General features: G+C 42.0%; 1 protein-coding gene across 1 annotated transcript; it reads right to left on the reverse strand.

Moving 5' to 3' along the window:
• Positions 1-1,408: 1,408 nt before the first annotated feature.
• On the reverse strand, positions 1,409-16,609 carry nrn1a (neuritin 1a). Its single transcript, XM_030755950.1, has 3 exons — positions 16,349-16,609; positions 9,660-9,807; positions 1,409-4,083 (listed from the first exon to the last, which is right to left on the reverse strand). Exons 1-3 carry the CDS (start codon positions 16,401-16,403, stop codon positions 3,855-3,857), a joined length of 432 nt encoding a protein of 143 aa, XP_030611810.1. The 5' UTR covers positions 16,404-16,609; the 3' UTR covers positions 1,409-3,854.
• Between the last annotated feature and the right edge of the window lie 7,205 nt (positions 16,610-23,814).

Raw genomic sequence — 23,814 nt, forward strand, 5'->3', positions numbered from 1 at the left:
ACAAACAAACAGAAGTACACATCTTTTTGTCAGAAGGCAGTGGAAACGTCGGTGCCTCGGCAAACAAATAAACACCCTCCTCAGATTCATTTACTGTATTTATGTAGTTCATGATGCTACTATACTGTTGGGACTCTGCTTTAATCTAACATACAGACCTAAAATATATCACCGCTAAGGTCGTCTAGCATGGATCACTGGTATGAAAAGGGGGATGTGCTTAATAATGGCAACAGTCATATCACTCTTCAGCCACGGTTTGATTTTTTCTTTTTTTTCAGCTACACTGGCCATGAAGTCACGTCTTCGTATTGCTCTCGGCTTCTCCTCGCTCGCCGTTTAGCTCACAGAGTCACTCGTTTCTAACACGTGGTTGTGCTGATATGAAAGATGGCGGACGTCTACCACCAACAGGAACTAAAGATAATTTAAATGTGTTGCTACTTTCACATCCAAACGAGTTTCCATCAGAGTCCTTGGTCTCGAGGGATTTCAGGAAATGAGCACAATGTCTGAACAACTTTTCAAGCTAACAAACAAAAATGTTTGGCTGTAGCTATTTTAGACATTCATAATCAATTCTTTGTTTAAATTCATCAAATATTCTACTCAACAGAAAATCAAAAACAGCAAAGGCTAAAGTTAAATGTGAGTTAAATCTTGATTTTCCTGAATTTAGTTTAGCTGCAGATCCAAACTGTTAGCTAGCCTATGTTGTCATTGCTAACCCCTGGCAATCCATTTATCTGCCATCACAAACACAGTCTGCTTTAGTCTCCAAGCTGTTAGCTGTGCTAATCTGTCTGCAAACGTTTGTCTTTGCTGAGCTAGCTCTGTTAATTTTACAGCTAAGTTGTTGCAGGTTTATTAGGATTCCTTTTGGGCATATCCAGGGGTGAAAGTAAGCCGGTACGGTCCGGTACTGCGTACCACTAAAAGATTCTGCGCCGGTACAGAGTACCGGCAAAAGTTGGAGCGGCTGTTTGCTGTAACGCCGTCATTCAGAACCGGTCACGGCTGCACTTTGGGTCAGAATAAATCCGCTAGCAATAAGCAGTCTAAAACACGACGTAATCAGTTAATACATTTTTTTTTCTCATTTCAAATTGTTTCTGAACTGTTCGTGCTGTGCTGGCGCCTCAAATCTCTAGCTTCTCTCTCCTCAGAGATCGAGGACAGCCATATAAAGTGCACTACATCCTGGAGGACAGGACACGGCAAGTTAACGGGCAACGACGTGGGTTTTCTACAGCCAATAATAACCAGAGGGCGTAGGTTTTTTCAGGTGATTGTGGCTCGGCCAGTTAACAGGTTAAACCGTTCACCGCTACGTTTAATGTCGGTCTGCTTGTTACAAACTATCTCAACTAAAAACAAAGAGAGATTAACTAATTGTTCTTCATGTTATTCTGCTCAATTTCAACAACACAGCACAGCTCAAAAACACTGCTTATGACCAGAAATTTCATTTACGCTACATGAGAGCGCATTCAGCTCCAAAACACAGTGGATGCCAAGAGGACTGAGCTTTGTGAAAGTTTGGTGGTTACTTCTGTCCAGAAGTTTTGTATTTGCGGACAGAGCCAGAATGCATGGAGGTGGTCATCAGATGTGTTAAGTGTGCAAACATCTCAGTTCCTTAACAACCAATATATATATATATATATGTGTGTGTGTGTGTGTGTGTATGTGTGCTTGTCATAGTACCGGCAAGAATTTAAAACTACTTTCACCCCTGGGCATATCTTACTTTGCAGAGTCCTGCTAGATTTGAAGGCATGGACACACAGTCAATTAAAAAGACCATGACAGGAAGTGTGGTCGATACCAACAAATAAAGGCCACCTCCGAATATGAGCTGGGAAAAAAGTCATGAATTATATATCTGTAAAGCATGACGTACATTTCTACTGCTTTAATAGAATAACTTCAACAGTTAAAGCTTAAATCAGGAAATCTGCCTAAATCCTTTACATGACTACAAACAAGTTAGCAAACATTACTCAGAAGAAAGCCAGTTTATCTAGAAACAGTTAAACTGGGTTTAACATCATCAGCAAAATGGGTTTAATTCAGGAAGTTCCCTTTGGCGTTGGGAATCTAAAGAGACCTCCAAGCTAGCTGCCGACATAGCAAAGTAAAGTTTCCGAGTGGGTGATTTCAGCTAATGCACCAAAACTCCTCTGATTGTAAAGTTTGGACATTATTTTTATAATTTTACATTACCAAAGCTTCAAGCTAGCTGGCTAACATTAGCCTGCTTTGTGTTGTTTTCTGGACAGTTTTTTAGTGGTTACACAATAAATGCCAGCATACACAAACAGCCAAATAATAATAATAATAATGAACCTTTGATTTTTTAAAAAAAGCTCAAATTAAACATCTGGTGCGTTGCATAGTAACTTCCTGGCACTACGTGCTGGTGCCCAGGAGGGCTTATTACTTCAACCTTTTTCAGTGCTTTAAGCACATGTAAATTACACAGTTTAAACTGAAACATGTCTAAAACTTTCATAAAGCAATACTTGGTTAAAAGTGAGCATTTATTAATCACAATATATTGTCACCTGTTGTGAGCTATTGCTAAAATAAAATTGTGTTCATTTCACTTTTTGTTCTTTGTTGTGATAGTTTCTAAAAGGCTTTTAATCTGAAACTGTTACAGGAAGTGCATAATGCAGTAACAGCACGAAGAATCCTAATAAAGTTTATCAAACAGCAGCACAAAGCTCTGGTTCGTTGGCTCGCCTTGGCCTAACGTGAATCTGACAACAGCGTATAAAACATTTAATGTTTTTGTGCCCATTTCCTGAAACGTTTGAGAGTCTCTGAACTGATATCATGCAAGTTAACAACAGTCTAAACTGTTCTTTAAGGACAAGCAGGCGTTATACTCGACTACATCCCTGCACCCCAGAGTTTGGTCAGGAAAACAAGGCCACGGTCACACCGGACGCGTGGTGTGGCGGCTGGCTCGATAACCCAAAGGGAAACACTTCGAATGTAAGAACAGTGTTGACTGCGAGCAGTGCTGCAGGGGTCAAAGGTCAGTACTGTCACTGCAGCTTTGTGTCCAGCCTGTAAAAGTCGACGTGTACAGGGGGACATTTGACTAAGCTGTCTTTGCCACCAGTTATTACGCAGTGGTGTGACCGTGGCCTGGAAACAACAAACAGCCAATACAAAGATTACACGAAGCATTCAGTCCATCAGATGTAGCTCGCTCAGCTGAGTCTACTCGGCGTAATAAAAAAAATCTGTCCATGGTGAGAATGAGGTGTCAGGTCTGAATGGGCTCGAGGCCTTGGCTCGTCTTATTGATTTTGTGGCCTCGCGTTACACATGAATATGTACCATAGGCTATATGGCAGCTCTAATATATAGCCTGATACTGTGTCAGCACCCCGCAGTCACACAGTGCTGTCTAGGCCAAGCCTACTAAACATCAATAATTCATGGTGACTCTAATACTGTGTAATTCCACGGTTGTAAGCGGGCGAGAATCCATCAGGTTTTCATCATTGTCATCGTTTCAGCTCGACGGCGTGTTGAATATTTCATATTATCGACCTCTGGGTCGGGTCTGCGTGTGATTGGATGAACGCTCTGGGAGGACGGCGGCCTGCAGAGGTCCCAGGAAGGCGAACCGGAGTGCCGTACAGTGATGTCATAGTAAAATCCATTCGGGGAGTATTTTCTTGTGATGAATGCGAACTCAGAAGTTTTCTGTATATTCGGAGAGTAGCTATCACTCTTTTCCTATTTTCTTTTTTCAGCTGGAATTTTCCTTTTTTTCTTCTTTTTTTTTTTTTACTTCTTTTCACTTGGTGTTTCCATGTTTTTGCTTATTTCTGTTAAAACGCCAGCCAAGTCAGTACGGTGGGCAGTGCGGTGAGGACCAAGGTGAGGCCCCTGGCGTCGGCAGATCTGGGGGCTCCGTTGCCGCCACCACAGAGTTCAAACAAACTCCCGCGGAAATTCAGGTTGCGGGACTCCTTTTTCAGTTTATCCCAGAGGTCCGTCGCTCCCTCCTGGCAGTCCGCCAGCGCCGTCGTGGCACAGGAGTGGAAGTTATCCCAGTAACTGGCAGGAGAAAACACAGCAGGCATTAACACCACAAGCTTTGGACTACAGTGGGAGGCTCATTTCAAACTGAATGCATCAACTACACTGAGGCAGCAGAGCCAACAGTGGAAGCCATCCCAGAGTCTGGCAGCACAGCACACACAGCGAGGAGAAAGCTTATGAAGACACAGCCGGAGAACTGCAGCTACTTTTATATTGCAGTCAAACAAAGCTGGAGCTGGAGAGCTGCAGCCTGGGCACATTACAGCCCGCCTCCCCCATCAGCACTCGGCAGAGAAGATTTCAATATTGAAGGCAAAATACTGGCTGCACGTCTACGGAGCAGTCTACAATAAAAACCTTCCCCATAGCTGAAACTTTATTGGCTGATTCTAATATTTTTAGATTCAACTTGAAAGGTCAGATTTCTTTTTTTTTATCTGCTCCAGTTGGTCACAGTTAGTTTTTCATTTTAACCTCTCATGCACTCGTCAGAGTTCAGAACAACCCTGGGCCTTGTTACAGCCTCTCAGTTTAGCCTCTGTCTGAAAATGTTTTAGCTCCTCCTCCTTTCAGCCAACTTTCTTCTGATTGGCTGCCCCTTGCAAACAGTTTTGCTGCCTAAACCAGACCCAGTAGTGTATGTGAAGAGTGGGAAATCGTATCTAGGAACACAAATGAACAGATCACATGTTGTTACTTGTTTTACAAACTGCTGTGAGATTGTGTTGGATGACCGTTTAAGGACATCCTTTCTCTGTGACATCATAAAGATCCCAGAGTTGAAAAAACAGTCTGCAGCCTGAGCTTTTTGCTCTCAGGGGTTACTTGTACATTCTTTGGTCATATTGAATATGAAACAGGACATGGCAGGAAATAAGAGAAGTCAGCGTGGGCCCACGTTAAAGCAACGTGTCCTTTAAATGCTCCGAAGCTTTCGACAGCTTTGCTGTAACTGTAACTGTTTCTTTAATGTATTTACTAACAGTTTTGATATGATGCTACTTTGTTTGGCAGTTTCTGTTTAATTTATTACTTTTGAGTGTTTGATGTTTGTTTAAAGTCCACTAATTAACACGTTTTGTCTCGGAGGACTCTGAACACTTTATGCACTGACATTCTGAACAAGTCGTTTCAGCGACAAACTGCTGTACGCTGATAAAACACCAGCACGCTCCTTTCCTTACAGCAGACTCCTACTAATTAAATTAAGTCAATTTTATTGAACACTAAAGACTAACGTGACCAAATTAAGAGGCACATTTATGCAAAATGTTAAAATACTTCTTTAATTTTTATGTTTTCTGCTCTTTCATATGTCTGTTCTTACTCTCTGAAGGAACATTCTGCTTTTATTAATCTTTACACATGTGCATGTTTATAGATGATGTATTGGTCTATATTAACAATCTCAACTACATGTAATGAGTTAAACTTGGCTCCAGCTGCAACAATGGTATTGATAATATTGCATCAGTAATCACAGTACTCTAATGCAGGCATCGTTATTTCTTTACCACTTGTGAAGAGAGATGAGACAAGCAGAAAGTCATTTTTAAACCTACGAGCTTTGATTCATTCATTTTTAAAGTGTAAATATTTCAGGAAATGTTTAAACTAAATTACAAAAGCTCCATAAGAACACAATGAAAACAGATTTGTTTTTGCAGCCAATCCTAAACTTTTTCCCCAATCTTTCCAAATCTGACCCATAAACATTCATCTCATCCTGCATGTTTATCCAGCCTGTTTAAATGTTTCAAATCTTATCAGAAGTAATAATTTTGTTATTTATTGTAACTGACCTTTGTGACCCACCTGTGGCCCACACACTGATTTGATCCTATGAATGCAGAACTGAGTCTTTCTGCTTTCACCGCAGCATCCACAAACATGTTATAGTGAAAACATAGACCACGCCCACTTTTAATACCAATAAAACAGGACCTGTGTGTTTAGGTTACTCACAATAGATCAGAATAAAATTGGCTCACAAAATAAAATATGTGGAAGTCAAGTCAAGTCAAGTTTATTTATAAAGCACATTTAAAACAACGACGTTGACCAAAGTGCTGTACAAGATCTGTAACCCCAAGGACTATACTAAATAAAAATAAAAATATATAAATAAATAAATAAAATAATAAAATAAAAATAAATAAATAAAAACATTAAGAACAATAAATAACATAAGAAAATTAAAAATTAAAACGTTTAAAACAAGTACCATAAAATACTATAAAACAATCATCTAAAAGGAGGTAGCACTGCAGCCAAATGCCAAAGAAAAGAAATGTGTTTTTAATAGAGATTTAAATGTGTGTATCGTCTGAGCTGTGCGGATATGGAGAGGTAGATCGTTCCATAGCTTTGGTGCTGCTGCTGCAAAAGCTTGATCACCTCTCTGTTTTAGTCTAGTTTTAGGCCTCTGTAAGAGCAGCTGGTTCGATGACCTCAGAGCTCTTACAGGGGTGTGACAGTGAAGCAGCTCAGACAGATACAAAGGTGCCAGTCCGTTTAAGGCTTTAAAAGTAAGCAATAAAATCTTAAAATCGATTCTAAAACGGACAGGGAGCCAGTGAAAGGATGACAGGACTGGGGTAATGTGTTCATGCTTTTTTAAACCGGTTAAAAGACGAGCTGCCGCATTCTGGACTACCTGCAGGCGGCGCACAGATGATTGATCTATGCCAAAGTACAGAGAATTACAGTAGTCCAGGCGGGAAGTAATAAAAGCATGAATAACTTTTTCCAGGTCCTGCTGTGGGAGATAAGGTTTTACCTTGGCAATGACTCTGAGTTGGTAAAAACTGATTTTGGTAACAGCACTTACTTGCTTCTCCATTTTAAAACTACTATCTAAAATGACACCCAGATTTTTCACAGCATCACGACAGTGAGGAGCCAAATGACTCGGAGTGCCAGAGGAGTAGCTTGAGGGGTCAAATTTACCAAAGCATATGACCTCGGTTTTGCTTTCATTAAGATTTAGGAAATTGTTTCTCATCCAGGACTTGATGTCACTTAGACAGTTCAGCAGGGGTTCCCATGGATCTCTGCTGTTCAGTTTGATGGGCATATATACCTGGATGTCGTCAGCAAAACAGTGGAAACAAATATTATGTTTCCTAAAAATCGACCCTAGAGGCAACATATACAATGAGAAAAGAATTGGGCCCAGAATGGACCCCTGAGGCACTCCACAAGAAAGCTTTGCTGTGGTAGAAAAACAGTTTCCTAGATGGACAGAGAAACATCTATCAGTAAGATAAGATCTGAACCAAGTCAGAACCGTGCCTTTAATGCCAATTTCATGTTCTAGGCGGGATAGAAGGATCTCGTGGTCCACAGTGTCAAAGGCAGCTGACAGATCTAGAAGTACTAAAACTGCAGGACTACCAGAGTCCACAGTTAAAAGCAGATCGTTAAAAACTCTTAAAAGAGCCGTCTCTGTGCTGTGACGCATTCTAAAACCTGACTGAAACTTTTCCCACATTCCATGTTCACTTAAAAATGCTTGAAGTTGCTTAAAAACAACTTTTTCAAGAACCTTGGATAAAAATGGTAATTTAGAAATTGGTCTGTAATTTGAAAGAACATCAGGGTCAAGGTTCTTCTTCTTGATTAGAGGCTGTACAACTGCATGTTTAAAGGCAGCTGGAACACAACCAGATGCAAGCGCACTGTTAATCAGAGCGAGGATAGTTGGTCCCACTGAATCAAAAGCCTCTTTAAAAAGGCGAGACGGAACACAGTCTGTGGGAGAGTTTACAGGTCTCATATTTTGAATCACCTCCTTTAGTGTGGAGAGTGTGACTGGAAGGAAATGAAGAAACGTGTCAAACAGGTTATGTTAGTCTGCAGTTTGAGAGTTAACTCACTCTTTGTTTCCTCAGACTCCTTCTCTCCTTCACCCTTTTCCTTCCCTTAATTCCTTTCCTCCTTTCATCCCTGCTTCTTCCCTTTGCTATAACCCCTCCTCCTTTCCTTATCTTCCCCTCTTCCCTCTGTGATTTGATATATTATTAATAGTCATGTTTTTCTCTCACTTTCTCTCTGGCCTAAATTTTTTCCCGCTTCATGTGTTTTGTCCTTTTTGCTCTTTTTCATCTCCACCTCTCATCTGTTTTTCCATCCCCCTCCCAGTTAATGTGAAGACACCAGCGACGCGTGCTGCAGCACACACACACACACACACACACACACACACACACACACACACACACACACACACACACACACACACACACACACACACACACACACAGCGTATCTAATCCAATCTTCCAATCTGCTCTTATTGATGTTGACCTCTTGAACTGAGCCATGTCGATGCTCCATCTCTGAGCAATTAACGCCTGTGTGTGTGTGTGTGTGTGTGTGTGTGTGTGTGTGTGTGTGTGTGTGTGTGTGTGTGTGTGTGTGTGTGTGTGTGTGTGTGTGTGTGTAAGCGTATTAACACACACCTCCTGCCACGCCTCAACATCGCTGTGATGGAGCTGTCACTGAATTAAAAAATCATGTGTGTGAGGAGGGGTGGGGGCTCCTTGCTGCAGTGTGCCATCTGGTGCCCACCCGGTTTGGGTGGTGGGATGGATGGTGGATTAGAGGGAAGACTGGAGGGGGGGGCAGCTGGGCTGCACATATGCACAATCCCCTACTGACTGCACCCCCCACAAAATCTCCGTCTCCCCCTCAGGGTTAGCGTTTAAATCACTCATATTGTTTTCTGCGCGATCAGAGCGACGGGCCTCACAGATGGGACCCAATATTAGAGATCTATAATAAAAACTCCACACACACTTCACACTGCCCCACAAAGCCCAACACTGCAGCCACACAGTCTGTGAAGAGCCAAGTCTCATCGTTAAAAGTCTTACTTAAGCATATAATTATTACCACTTGGAAATTTGTTATTTTTAAGGGATGGAAAAGTAGAATATATAAGTGAAATGAAGACGACTAAACTCAGTTTTTTCTCTTTGAAGTGAACATGGTGTTTTCTCTGATAATCCAATAATGTATTTAAGAGCAGAGCAGTCTTATCGCAGTTTGTGACCTGACTTCTTCTCAACTGATTCTTGTTTCTGGACACACATTTTACACCTACATGAAATTAATATTTTTCATATTTTTCACTTTTAGGGGAACAAAGTCCACATTTGGAGGTATTTGGTTGGAAGTGGTTTAACAGAGGGGCTGGTTAGGTTAGTCAGAGGATGGATGGATGGATGGATGGATGGATGGATGGAGTCCATTTTTAAATGCAACAGTGACTATGCCTTTGTCCTTTACCTAAAGATTAACTAGCCTAGCTTAGCATTGTAACTATGACTCTGGCTGTGTTTAAATGGTTTTATTTGACTTTAAATGACATATTTAAATGTGTTTAAAACTAGTTTCTTGGAACAAATGTTCAAGAGTTTCAAGTCTGGAAAAATGCTTAAAATTAAAGGTTTTTAGCTTCTTTATAGCAAAAGTCAACCTGACTGTTTATTGTGTTTTTATTTGTTTCTTAACAAATTTCAGCAGTGCTATGAAATCCCACCTGTGTGATGTGATTGTGTGCTTCTGTGTGTTTATGGTAAACATACTTGCAGATCTGGTGCAGGTTCTGCCTGTCATCCAGGTCCTGGGGATAGTTGGCCATGTTGTCCCCCAGCTGAATGAGACAGTCCGAGAAACCCTTGAACACCGAGTCACATTGACCAGCACTGACGAGCACCGTCTGCAACACGGAGACTGCAGGGGAGGAAGAAGAGGATGAAGACAGGAAGGTGAGATGAGGAAAAACGGAGAAATTTGCATTAAAGAAATTTGTTTCTGTTCTGCTGTACATGACAAAGACATGTCACTGATTTGCACTTTTCATATATTTGTTCTCCAACTTTAAACTTCTTCAAACAATATTTTGGCCTCCCTTCTCACAACATATAAAACTTTCTTTTATCAAATGAATTAGTCTGAGATCAAATTTTAACAAATCCCAGCTTTTACCTAAAGCACATAAAACAGAAATCATGTTTATGTTACCTGAGATATAAAACAGGGTGTCATCAGCAAACAGAGTGAGCCAAACATCATTTCAGACAAACACGAGTAAGTTTTAAAGATAGCTCTCAAAGCAATACCCTGAATTAAAGAGTTAGATCATAAAAGACAAACAGATGAAGACATGGCCACAAACTACACCAGTTATACGATCAGGAGAAGCTGAGACCGAGAGCTAAAACCAGCGAGTCAAAGATCCCCGGAACGCCTGTGGGATTATTTTACATGAGATCATTTCTTCTTTAAGATGCTACGTGATCGTGTTTAGTTTATTGTTGTCATATACAGGTAACAATGGCACATCACTACCTGCAATGAAATTAGAATGAAATCTAAAGAAAAATGTTCTCACACTGGTGGGTATACATACGTAAAGTCCAGGTTATTATGGACACTGAGCTAGCTAACAGAATTAAACCCAGTATATCAGGGAGGTTATACTGTTCAGCTTGAGTCTTTGTTCAGCTTTGCAGACTGTTTTGGTGGCAGCAGTTTGTGTTGCTCATGTTTTTATTGTTTTATCTATCCTGCCTGTGCCAATAAAGGTGACCTAAACAGAACAGGAACAGCTCACTGTGTGCTGAAGCTCAGCAGCGGAACAAACTGCAGCCTCCAACAGATAAAAACTGAACCATAGTGCTTCCTGTAGGTTTGCAGAGATGTTCTTTAAGTCTGTTTGTTATGAGAAACTAAAGTCATTAAAAACATGTCACTGAGTGCAAACTGACATGCTGATATAATCATATCTGCATACATGACAGTCTGATCAGCTCCATAATTCATTTCAACAGAAAGGGAGAGCACCTCTATAAAGCACTCCACGGGTTGCCAGGTCTGACACACCTCCTTTCCCCGTGCAGTCTCACACACGCTAACACACACACACACACACACACACACCCCTTTACATGACCTCTGCTAACTGTGTGCGTGTGGTTCTTTAAGCAGGGGATCGGGCTGATTGATTGGTCTGGTTAATCGCTGCTGTCCGGTTCCACTCCATCAGACTGTAGACTAACACAGCGTGGCGTGTAGAACGAGACACGGCTGTTAGAGGACGGGGGGGGGTCTGATCACCCGGCTGCAGCACGCCATGTAGGAACTACTTTACCTGTGTCCATACACATCCACCTTTATCCATACACATCCACAGTGAGCTGGGGCTCATTGCGGTCTCCCCTTCATGTTTCTGTGTGGTGCTTAAAGCTGCTATAAGCAGTATTTTTATTACAATCACCTACAAAACAAGAAAGGGGTCATGCTGAGCGCTCTCACAGCTGAGGTTTCTACCATTATTCTCAGGGTAGAGCTCTTAAAAGCCTTCACTCCTCTTTGGCCAGATGCAAATATTAAAGACAGCATAATAATGATTATGTTGACTGCTGTGCAGCTTTCAGAGGCATAGGTTTCTCTCAGGACGTGGTGGAGACCAAAACCCAGAGATAAAAGCTCTGAGCTGTTTAACACTCAAACATGCTGTCAGTGTTTTTGAGTCAAAGTGTAAAAATTCTGCTTTCCTGGTCTTTGCTGTTACACACACACACACACACACACACACACACACACACACACACATACAGTACAAGTTTGGACACGGTCACCCATTCGTATGAAAATGTATCCAAATCTCTGACTGGTACTGTACATACATACTTAAGTCCAAACAACAAAACTATTCTCTGAGTCTCGAGTTACTGTTTTAATCTGGTGGATAAAAACAGTTTAATGGTAAATGGACCGGCTCTCATAAGCACTGTTCTACTCTCTGAGCACTCAAAGCACTCGGTACAACATGCCTCATTCACACAAGTCTAAGTGCTTCCTAACATTCACTCTGATGAACACATTGGCGCAGAAACTCGGGCTTCAGTATCGAACCCAAGGATACTTTAGCACGCAGACTGGAGCAGCCAGGGATCGAACCACCGACCGGTAGATGATCTCCTCCACCTCCTGAGCTACAGCCACTCTCTTTATGAAGAGCTTCATTAAAAAAAAAAGGTTTTGGCCTAAATAGAGTAAACCTAGCCAAAGCCTCATTAGCGCTTAAATAAGTCGTTTTTGTGCGTCTCTGCTGCCTCCATGTGGCCACAAACACATACTGCACTTCCTGCTTTGGTGGATCTCGAAGGGAACGGCGATCTGTTGGTGAAGATCCAGACAGTGTGACCGTGTCGTTGCCAGATTTGATCTCTGTGAACACCGAACTGTGTCCAGGAGGATTATTTTCAGGGTTTGGACAAAGTTCCTTCAGGACTAATGCTAAGCTATGCTAACCAACCTTGACTTTAGCTTCCTGTTTAATTTTATCCATCAAACTTCATCTTTGCTCACATTTCTGTCCGGCCACAAAACTTCCTTAACTAATTACTTACTTTTTTAAATGCAATAATTAGATATGCAAATCAGGGATGGTCTCATTAAATATGCACTCATTTGCATACTGAGTAAAATCAGATAAATTGATCCCATTAGCCTGAACAAAAATCCCTCCGTCCATAAGAGTCCCAACAAGCACAGTTAAACAGGCATGTGGGAACAGAAGCACAGTAGAAATAACTGATAAACGTGTTTCCTAAAAATGAAATTCATGAATGAAGCTGAAGGTTAGCTTCTATTCTGTGTCTATTGTTTTTTAATGCTAACAGCGTTTCTGATGTCGATCAGCTGATTTCAAAGGACGTGTCATCAGATTCTGGTTTAATCGTCCACGATTAGTTGTTTTATTTTGATTACCTCTTTAATCATTGTGATTTTTAAAATAAATATTCAGCGTGATGTTAATTAAAAAGGTTTTAAATGTTTGAAGAAAATGAAAAATAGTTTTGTTTAAGGTATTGTTTTAGTTAATAATTACAAACTGATCCAGAGGCTGTTTATTTATCTGCGCCTTTATTTCTGCTAATCTTTATTTAATGTTTTAATTATCTGGTATTTATTTCTGTCTTTGAATAGAAACTTGTCAGGATTTCTTGTTCTCTAATCAGTCAGGGTTGGGGGTTTATTTTTAAATATTTGTATTTAATATTCCTGTTTGTGGCTCTTTTGTAGTTTCAGAGGGAGCAGGTGAGGTCGTCAGCAGTGACCTCAGGCCCTCACTGCTGCCTCTGAGCTCCAGAAATATCTTCAGTTTTTCACCGTTTATGATTAAAAAAATAAAATAAAAAAAAATATTTGATTTTTACCAGTAAAATTGTGTCTGTGTGTTTCACACAGAGCGTCCTGCTGCCAAAAATAACATGAAATAAAATCATAAGGAGCAAATATGGATGATGAATCGATGTCAGATAAAACATCTGGAAAGTTCTTTTTATTTTGTAACAAAAAATAAACGAAAATGTTTCTTTATTAGAGATTAATGAGGAATGTAAATGAATGTGTGTGTGACCCATAAATATGTAATGAGGTGATGCGCGTTAAAGGAGCCGCTCCTCCTCCGTGGTTCCTGTCAGCGTGGGTCAGATTATCGCTGCGTGTCTCTGTCACGGCCTTTAACGTTGATCGAAAGTTGTTCCGCTCGCGCCACTTTCTGAATATAAAACTCATATTTAGCAACATTTTTAATTTGAAATATTTTATGAGGAGCTCGTTTCTCCTTCCTGTTGCACTGATTCCTCCTGAAATTTAATCTGAATGAATAAATGAATGAAAGCGCACCTCCTGCTCCTCCTGCTCCTCCTCCTCCTCCCCCCGCTTCATTGTCTCCGTCCCGCTGTATGTTGGAGGCATTACATCATCTCTATCTAACAGGCTGCAACATGCAGCAGCGTTTAGGTTCAAATGCGCCAATCGGCTCAAATACATTCAAATCAACCAATAACTGTAATAATAATAATAATAATAATAATAATAATAATGAGGACCGCCCCTCTTTCACCTTTAAAACCTGCGTATATTTTAGCTCCTTCGCTTTCGCATCGCATTATTTATAATTAATAAATTGTTAGCAGAGATCGAAGCGGCGCTTTGTTCCAGTTTGAAGATTTATTTCGAATTTTATTTCATTGAATTTTGAAATTTCTGCTGCATTTTTGCGCTTTTACTTCCCGTTTGCGCCCAGAAACATCAGCTGCTCACCGCAGCGATTTAATTTTTATTTCTAAAATCTTTTTCGATTTTATGGAGTTTTTATGACATTTTGTTGTAAAGTTGATTCGTTTTGATTGTCTGTAATTTCTGTTCTTTCATTTCCGCCTCCCTGTTTTATTTTTGGCCCTTTAAAAAAAGACAAACAGCCCCCCCCCCCCCACGCGCTTTATTTATTTATTTATTCATCCATCTATTTTTTCTTTTTTTTATTGAACCCGGTTGCGCGCACATTAATTAATTTTTTCCCTCCTTTTCGTTCACGCCTCCCATCAAGCACGCGTGCACTCAGTCACCCCGCCTACACACACACACACACACACACACACGGTTGCCTGCAGTGTATCCTGTCAGAAGCAGCGTGCTGTAGCTTCACGCGGCGGACACACCCACCTCCTTTACACACGAGGCCATTTTCGTGCGTAAAAATGCGCAAAAAAAAAACAAAAAAAAAACTATAACCATAAAAATGCGCCAAATCTGTTCAGTTTCGTTTGAAATATTTACTTGGAATTTTACGCGCACATATGAGTTTCAGAAAGCAGCCAGGCGCGTTCATGTGAGGCGGATTTTGGACGGTGAAATGATTTTTTAACTGATTTTGATGCTGCTTCTCTGCTGCAGCGGCGCGCCGACACTGCAGCGTTTCAGACTGAGGAAAGATTTCACCTGAAATTAACCAACAAACGCGCGCCCGGGTCAGAGAACGACAAACAAACCAGGACGCGTTTTACAAACAGATTTCCCTGCGTGGAAAATCATGTGGCAGCCTTTTGGCCTCGTTTAGCCTGAATTTGATGCTGCGCGGAAAGAACGCGGGTGTCCACGTTTCTCTTTGAATCCTCAGCTTCATCCTTTCAGCATCATTTCACTGATTCTCCTCCTGGAGCTTCGTGAGGCTCAAACCTCTCTAACAAAGACTCTGCGTCCTGAATAATTCAGCATTTCTCTGCTTCCTGCACACACACACACACACACACACACACACACACACACACACACACACACACACACACACACACACACACACACACACACACACACACACACACACACACAGAGCCCTCCTCCACACCATCGTTATGCAATGCAACAGAAGAAAAACGCACTCAAAATCATCCCCGTATTTCTGCTCATATTTCGTTCCTTCCAGATATTAGACGGGTCCGGATCAGAGCCGCAGAGCTGTTGCTGCTGCGCGGGGCGCGGAGACACGCGGGATTTTTTCATGTAAAAGCTCAAATCCGTTTTTCATGCGTGCATGAGACGGGCGCGCGGCTGCTTTTTACGCGCATGCACAGAGAAAATTTATTCGATTTATTGAATTAATTTCATACATTTTTAAATGGAGCCGCAGAGATCAGAAACGGGTTCGTTTGGTTTCCATCCTCCGGGTTTAGGGCCGGACGGTGCCGCCGCCGCTGCCCGCCTGCGGCTCCGCGCTCTGCGGCTCCGCTCGGACATTTTCAGCGTGTCTTTGTGGGATTTTCTCACGTGGATGAACTCAGGCCTCAGAAATAAAACATAAACAGCCTCAAAATCCCGCGCTGCGTGAAACAAGCTGTTTTTATTTTTCTCACATTTAAACTCCAAAATGATGCAGCGGGAAAAATTAATAAAAACTAAAATAAAATAAAACAAAATAAAATACAACAAAACAAAATAAATTAAAACAAAATAAAATAAAATGCAGCAAATGCGTCCAGTGTGGGACACCGAATAGGAGGGGGAGGAGAGAGGGGAGGGAGGGGGGCATTCCCCTTGTTAGCTCACACACATACACACACACACACACACACACACACACGCACGCGCGCATCGTGTCACGCACACACGCTGAATGTGAAGCGTGGCCCCGCCGCTGCTCACATGTCTGAACTACAGCAGCTTCACAATAATTCATAAAAACACTTTTCATCATGAACGAGTTTCCATTAAAAATGAAACGAGCTACAAATTTAACCGAAACATTTTTTATTTTATTTGCTGCAGCCGGTTAAATAAAAATGAGACATCAAAGGATTAAAAATTATATTTTATGATGGTAAAATATGAAACGAGTTCCTTATAATGTGCAAACAGTTTGAAAAGAGCGCAGACCTGCGCTTCTTTCGTGACTTTAAGAATAAAAGCAGTTTGCGCTCACCTATGTGTAGAGCTAGAAAGAGTGCGAGGCATTTGGAGGACCAGGTAACTCCCATCCTCTGCGTCCGCCTCTCACCATGAGAGCACAGATTCACAAAGTTGGAGAGCAGCTGAGGAGGAGCCGCACATTCCCCGCAAAACACCCGCAAACAGCTACATCCAACCGCCGCAGAGTCCTCCGCCTGCACCCCCGGTTCTTCTTCTCCTCCCTTTTCTTTTCTTCTTCTGCTTCTTTAGTGTGACGGCCTCTTCCCTCCGCGCTGCTCTCCGTCCTCTGTGCGCGCTGCGCTTCCTGCTCGTTTTTACGCGTCTGGAGAGAAAAAAGAAAAGAGAGAGAGAAAGCCCCTCCTCCTCTCCTCCTGCTCTCCTCCTGCTCTCCCTCATTAATATTATTTATCCTTTTTTTATGATTCCATGTCAGGATTTTTTATCCATCTGAGAAACATCTGAAAGGATAAAATGGGTAAAAATCGCATGAAAGGCCGATTTATTATTAATGCGTTATTAACCCACTGAAATAAACTAAAGACAAATAGAATAATTTTAAATATTTAATCATAAAAATAAAAATAAAGTGTACAGCCTCCAGAAGGCCTCTCCCCTCCGCGCGCTCTGAAGCAGCTCCTGGGATTAGAAACTTTAGGAGAAGCTGCAGGGTCATCCACATGATCATAAATAAACATTTAAATATTAAAAATAAATAAATAAACGGATTGTACCTTCTGAAATAATCAGGGCCCTGCAGCAGGCTTTGGAAGAAAAGACTTCCTGTATTGTGTGTGGTTAATTCTGGGACAGGTACCTGACCTCAGGTGCGCTCTGACTGATTGAACACGCCCCCTTCTCTTATTAATCTTATAATTAATGATAATTAATTGTTGTTCTTGTTTCTGAAGCTGTCCTCAAACACCTGAACCGACGTCGACAGGTGTGTTTGCGGTGCATTTCCCCGGAGGTCACTCCTGGTACTGCAGCTAAGAATGATTTAAAAAATCATCATGAATTCTTCTATTATTCGTTTTTAATCCACGCAGGATTTAAACCCACAGACAGAGTTTCACACAGAAAAGAGCCCGAGAACAACTTCTGATGGAAGAGCCGAACAACTCAAAGTCTGAGCATCAAATATGCTCCAGAGTGCTCATTATAATATCATACCCAGGATATGATACACAATCAGTAATACCCAGGATATTACTGATTCACTTTAAAGTACGTCCAGTGGGGCCAGTCAAATATATATATATATATACTTTCAAACAGAGGATCTGTGAGGGTGCTGATCTTTGTCACAGACCTGATGTTTTGTCCTGTGTAATAATAATGAACACACACTCTCCTGTGGATATCGAGCTTTTTCAGACAGAAGACAGAAAGATACAGAAGGATCATTCTGAGCTGTGACTCATGCAAAGCTGCTCTGTGAGAGTCCAAGAAATCAGCAGGAGGGGAGAAAAAACTAAAGAGGCTGAATGATGTAAGTGCGTGTGTGTCTGTGTGTGTGTGTGTATGAATGAAACACAGATTGTGGGGATCACGTCTCCTCCTCCTGCTGACGTCAGCTGAATGTGAAACCAACCCGTCGTCCTCTCTACTGCTGCATATTAACACAGATGTTTCCCTGCGGCCCTGCAGCGCGGGGGAGTCCACACACACACATATACGTGCGCGTGCAGACACACACGTGCACGCACACACAGACACACACACAAATCAAATTTTTACATGTTGAATCAATGCAGTGTCCTCTGAGGGATGTAAAATCTGTGTGTGTGTGTGTGTGTGTGTGTGTGTGTGTGTGTGTGTGTGTGTGTGTGTGTGTGTGTGTGTGTGCGTGACCTTGTTCCTTGACTTTGACTTTGACCTTCAAACGGCGTCCGTCCACTTCTAGTCCAATCAGCAGCAGGCACAGAGCTGGACTCTCTTCCTCACCTCGTGCCCCAGTTCTGACTCTGCAAAGAGGTCATCAGTGCCCCCTGCTGGCGACCACAGGGAACTGCATTACACAGCCTTACACTAACGTAGTGTTGATTCTTCTTCTTGTATCAAACCAGCAGAGGGACGGCCTCCCATCCACAGGAGGCCGTGATTGGATCTGTTCCATGTTGTCTTCATGTTTTGAACTCTGACCTGCGCCTGGAAGAAAAGGCTGCATCATCAGCAGCAGCATCATCCTCTCAGCCTCCCTGTGTTTTCTTTGTCAGTGGTGACCTCCGGTGGTAGGAACACCTATGTACAGTTTTATCTTTGCTTGTAGTCTGAAGCGCAGTGAGAGCAGAAAGTGCTGCATCATTTATAATAATGATAATTTAAAACGTGCCTTCATCAGAGCTGAGCTCCAGAAATCAGAGTGCTTTAGGTTTGAAGCTGTTGGTCGTCTCAGAGGCTCAGTGACTTATTTCCCTCTGAGACTGAGTCCATGTACCAAGGCGAATCCTCCTGAACTGAGTCCCCACCTCCTGATTTATCTGATCAACTTTATTCTGATCAAATAAACATGAAATTACATCATTTAAAATGATTCTTAGCTTTAAATATCAACCTTACTAATGTGATCAGTAAAATTACAAAACTAAGAGTCAGAATTTTAATGATCAAATTTAAACTACTTTCAGAGTTTTTATATGGATGCTCCTTCTGATGGAAAACCTCTGGCTGGAGTTGAACCAGCAACCTTTAGTTTGTTCATGTAAACCATGGAGTCACTGTTCAAAGTTTTAATAATTCTGTATCATATATTTGACCTTCCTGCTTGTAGTTTTTGCTTTTACTTCAAAAACTTTTTATTTTAATATTTTTATTTTTTGTGTCACCAGATTTGTTCTGTATATGCAAATATCTACAGAGTCTGAGTAACTAAAAACTGCTGTTCTATTCTCTATCATGAATGTCTTTATTGAATCTTTATTCATCTTGTCTACATGGACTTCCATATTTCCTTAAGCTGGTTTTAATGTTCCATTGTTTCAGTCCACCTCTCAGCTGAAGGCTGACGCAAAGGCCGGCTTTGAATTTACCGGAGCCTGTTACTGCCTGTTACTGCCTGTTTCTGCCCGTTACTGCCTGTTACTGTCTGTGTTTACGAGTGTTATCGATTGTTGATTATGAGTGTTACTGCCTGTTACTGTCTGTTACTGCCTGTTACTGTCTGTTACTGCCTGCTGCTGCCTGTTACTGCCTGTTACTGCCTGTTACTGCCCGTTACTGCCTGTTACTGTCTGTGTTTACGAGTGTTATCGATTGTTGATTATGAGTGTTACTGCCTGTTACTGTCTGTTACTGCCTGCTGCTGCCTGTTACTGTCTGTTACTGCCTGCTGCTGCCTGTTACTGTCTGTTACTGCCTGCTACTGCCTGTTACTGTCTGTTACTGCCTGCTGCTGCCTGTTACTGTCTGTTACTATCTGTTACTGCCCGTTACTGTCTGTTACTGCCTGCTGCTGCCTGTTACTGTTTGTTACTATCTGTTACTGCCCGTTACTGTCTGTTACTGCCTGCTACTGCCTGTTACTGTCTGTTACTGCCTGTTACTGTCTGCTACTGTCTGTTACTGTCTGTGTTTACGAGTGTTATCGATTGTTGATTATAAGTGTTGCTGCCTGTTACTGTCTGTGATTTGTCTGTGATTACGAATGTTATAAATTATTGATTATAAGTGTTACTGTCTCTTACTGCCTAGTACTGCATGTTACTGTCTGCAACTGTCTGTTACTCCGTGATTATGAGTGTTACTGATTAATGATTACGAGTGTTATCAGTTATTGATTACGAGTGTTACTGCCTGTTATTGTCTGTGATTATAGGTGTTATTGATTATTGATTACTTTCTGTTTGTCTTCTGTCTCATCACAATAAAGCCATTTTCTGTTAGCGCAGATGCAACTGCTGACCTGACTGAGCTGATTTTAAACAGGATTCAGCCTCAGCAGCCATAAACTGATTCACCTGTGTGGTTTTATCAAAGCTCAGCTGAATGTTTTTCATGCACTTTAAATTTCCTGTTGGCAGCTCATTGGTAAAAACTTAAACTCTTGTCAGAACAGATGTGTCGTCTGCCTGCATGTCATTTATGAGTCGCAGAGGGGAGAACTTTATGATCCCTGCAGGATGATTAACACTGGCTGATCGAGCTGTGATTGGTCAGCGGGCCAATGGCAGCGGCTGTGAGTCGCCACAGTGAGGACAGTCCTGGTCTCTAAGGAGGGTCCTGACTCCGCTTTCTAACTTCCTCTTCTGTCGTTATCGTCTTTGTTTTTACAGCTGTAGTGTGACCTTTGACCTCTGACTGCAGTCTCATTATGAGGAGGACTCGCTGCTGCCCACTGTCACTGACTGCATTTAAGGATGAGAACACGTTTGATTATAATTTGTGTGAACTCGTTCTTAAACTCAGTCAGTGACAGTGAGCAGCAGTGAGTCCTCCTCATAATGAGACTGCAGTCAGAGGTCAAAGGTCTGTTTGATGGTTGGTTGGTTCTTTGTGTTTTTTGTTTCTTTCAATGTTTGAACTATATTTTCACATTTATTGCTTTTTATGTCTCCAGTTCTTCCTTTCTTTCCTCTAATGTGTCCTCTGATGTGTCCTCTCTCCCTATGCATCAGTGGAACTTCTTCTTATTCTGTGGTGTAAAAATCGGCTGACTTTCAGCTTCTATCTGTTGACTTTATTGACGATGTGGTCGACGTGTCAGAGGAACACTGTGACCTCCTGCTCTCACTTCCTCCTGTCCTTCTCCTTCCTCTCTTCCAGCTCAAGCTGACCTCAAACAGCTCCTTTCAGCATTTATCTTCCTGACAGGTCACCGTCCTCTTCTGTCCTTGTTCTCTTTTCTCCTTTTTGTTTGTCTTGTTTTTCCTCAGATTTCAGACCTGCTGATAGATGATAAAAATCCCTGTGCTCATCATGATGAGTCAGATGGATCAAAGCCAGTTGGAGGTGAGAGACGGTGACTCAGGCCTCAAACCCGTGGACACAAAATCAAATGTCCTTTTTCATCTGGTGACCCTTTGAAGGGCCCTGACCTGCAGTTTGAGGCACAAACTATATGACAATAATAAAAAGTATTTCCCAGTGGGACTTTAGATTTCTCAGCACTCACAAATGTTGGCCATAGGGTCCGTGACTGCTATCAGATATGATCCTGTATCTTAATGAAGCTCAGGATTCCTCCTGGGATCAGAAGAAAAACGAATTCCCATCATGACGTTTGATGAGTCGTCTACAAACATCCAAACAGATTAGATTAGAAAATCACCACGCTGGAGAGAAATTATTTTATTTTAAAGGGGTTGGCTTCTAAATTCAGATCAAACTGAAGTTCTTGTTCTCGGCCCCACAAATCTTAGAAACATGGTGTCTAACCAGATACTTCCTCTGGATGGCATTACTTTGGCCTCCAGTAACACTGTGAGAAATCTTGGAGTCATTTTTGACCAGGATATGTCCTTCAATGCACATATTAAACAAATATGTAGGACCGCTTTTTTGCATTTGCACAATATTTCTAAAATTAGAAACATCCTTTCTCAGAGTGATGCTGAAAAGCTAATTCATGCATTTATTACTTCTAGGCTGGACTATTGTAATTCATTATTATCAGGCTGTCCTAAAAGCTCCCTGAAAAGCCTTCAGCTGATCCAAAATGCTGCAGCTAGAGTACTGACAGGGACTAGAAAGAGAGAGCAGATTTCTCCCATATTGGCTTCTCTTCATTGGCTCCCTGTTAAATCTAGAATAGAATTTAAAATCCTTCTCCTCACCTACAAGGTCTTGAATAATCAGGCCCCATCTTATCTCAAAGACCTCATAGTCCCATATCACCCCAACAGAGCACTTCTCTCTCAGACTGCTGGCTTACTTGTGGTTCCTAGGATACTTAGAGTAGAATGGGAGGCAGAGCCTTCAGCTTTCAGGCCCCTCTTCTGTGGAACCAGCTCCCAGCTTGGATTCAGGAGACAGACACCCTCTCTATTTTTAAGATTAGGCTTAAAACTTTCCTTTATGATAAAGCTTATAGTTAGGGCTGGATCAGGTGACCCTGAACCCTCCCTTAGTTATGCTGCTATAGGCCTAGACTGCTGGGGGGTTCACATAATGCACTGTTTCTCATTCACCTTATTTACTTTGTTTATACTCCACTCTGCATTTAATCATTAATTGATATTAATCTCTGGCTCTCTTCCACAGCATGTCTTTTCTCTCCCCTCAGCCCCCCTCAGCAGATGACCCCCCCTCCCTGAGCCTGGTTCTGCTGGAGGTTTCTTCCTGTTTAAAGGGAGTTTTTCCTTCCCACTGTCACCAAGTGCTGCTCATAGGGGGTCGTTTTGACTGTTGGGTTTTCTCTGTATTATTGTAGGGTCTTTACCCACAATACAAAGCGCCTTGAGGCGACAGTTTGTTGTGATTTGGTGCTATATAAATAAAATTGAATTGAATTGAATTGAATTGAATTGAATTGAATTGAATTGAATTGAATTGAACTGAATTGAATTGAACAGATTTCCTGCCCCGCCCTGGCAGGGCCTCATCTATTTAAAGCTACAAGTTGATCACATGTGAGCGTGCTGGCTCTCCCGAGTCGCTCCTGAATCTTCTGAGTCTCCTGAGTCTCTCCTGAATCTCCTGAGTCTCTCCTGCTCATGTTCCTATTTCAGCCTGTTTTTCTGCTTTATCATCTGTCAGCCAGCAGAGAGAAAGTGGCTGATCTGACCAATCAGCAGCAGCGTGTCAGGGCAACCTGGTCAGAGGAAGTTCCTGCAGAGGAACCAGATTTATGGAAGCTGCACGACTTTCTGCTCTTTTTAACAGTTCAGCATAAAAGCCTTCAACACATCGAAGCGAAGCTGCTGCATTAAGCTCACTGTGACTCACTTGATCACACTCACTGCTGCTGCTCACAACTAATTATAACACATGTTAAACTCTCCAACCTAATAACTTTAAAGAAAAGAGTGAAGTGCTGCAGCGGTGCTGTCAGAGTCCAGACCTCAGCCTGACTGAAGGCTGCGGCTTCAGAGAGCTGTGCAGGAATAAATGCTGAAAACCTCACCAAGCTGAAGGAGAGTGGGCCGAACACTGACAGAGGGCTTTAAGTTTGATGCTGACAGAGGGTTCAAATTACATGAGGACACTTCATCAAAAATCTCTGAACCTGAGGATGCTTCATTCAATTTGTACTGCAACTAAATCAGTCTGTGATGGAGGTCAGAGGTCAGCGTGATCCTCCCACTGTGGGTCCACTGGGTCAAGGTCACACACAGACACACACGCACACACATGCGCATACACGCACCCCCCCACCCCCCCCCCACCCCCACACACACACGAACACACACACACCATCAGTCAGATTAATGAGCAGTACTTAGTGTGATGAATCTGTTGTCAGTGGTGATGAATTAACAATAAAAACTCTCCCATAAATGACTTCTATGATGGAAACATGCTCCATAAATCAATCACAGCTAC

This window comes from Archocentrus centrarchus, chromosome 20 (assembly GCF_007364275.1).
Source record: "Archocentrus centrarchus isolate MPI-CPG fArcCen1 chromosome 20, fArcCen1, whole genome shotgun sequence".
Classification (NCBI taxonomy): domain Eukaryota; kingdom Metazoa; phylum Chordata; class Actinopteri; order Cichliformes; family Cichlidae; genus Archocentrus; species Archocentrus centrarchus.

What these genes read in the sequence shown, in the direction of transcription:
- nrn1a (XM_030755950.1), bottom strand. Translation starts at nt 16,403, where the DNA reads ATGGGAGTTACCTGGTCCTCCAAATGCCTCGCACTCTTTCTAGCTCTA. An exon ending in CTTTCTAGCTCTACACATAG is followed by an intron (nt 9,808 to 16,348) that starts GTGAGCGCAAAC and finishes CCTCCCCTGCAG; the next exon opens with TCTCCGTGTTGCAGACGGTG. An exon ending in AACCTGCACCAGATCTGCAA is followed by an intron (nt 4,084 to 9,659) that starts GTATGTTTACCA and finishes TTCTCCTGCCAG; the next exon opens with TTACTGGGATAACTTCCACT.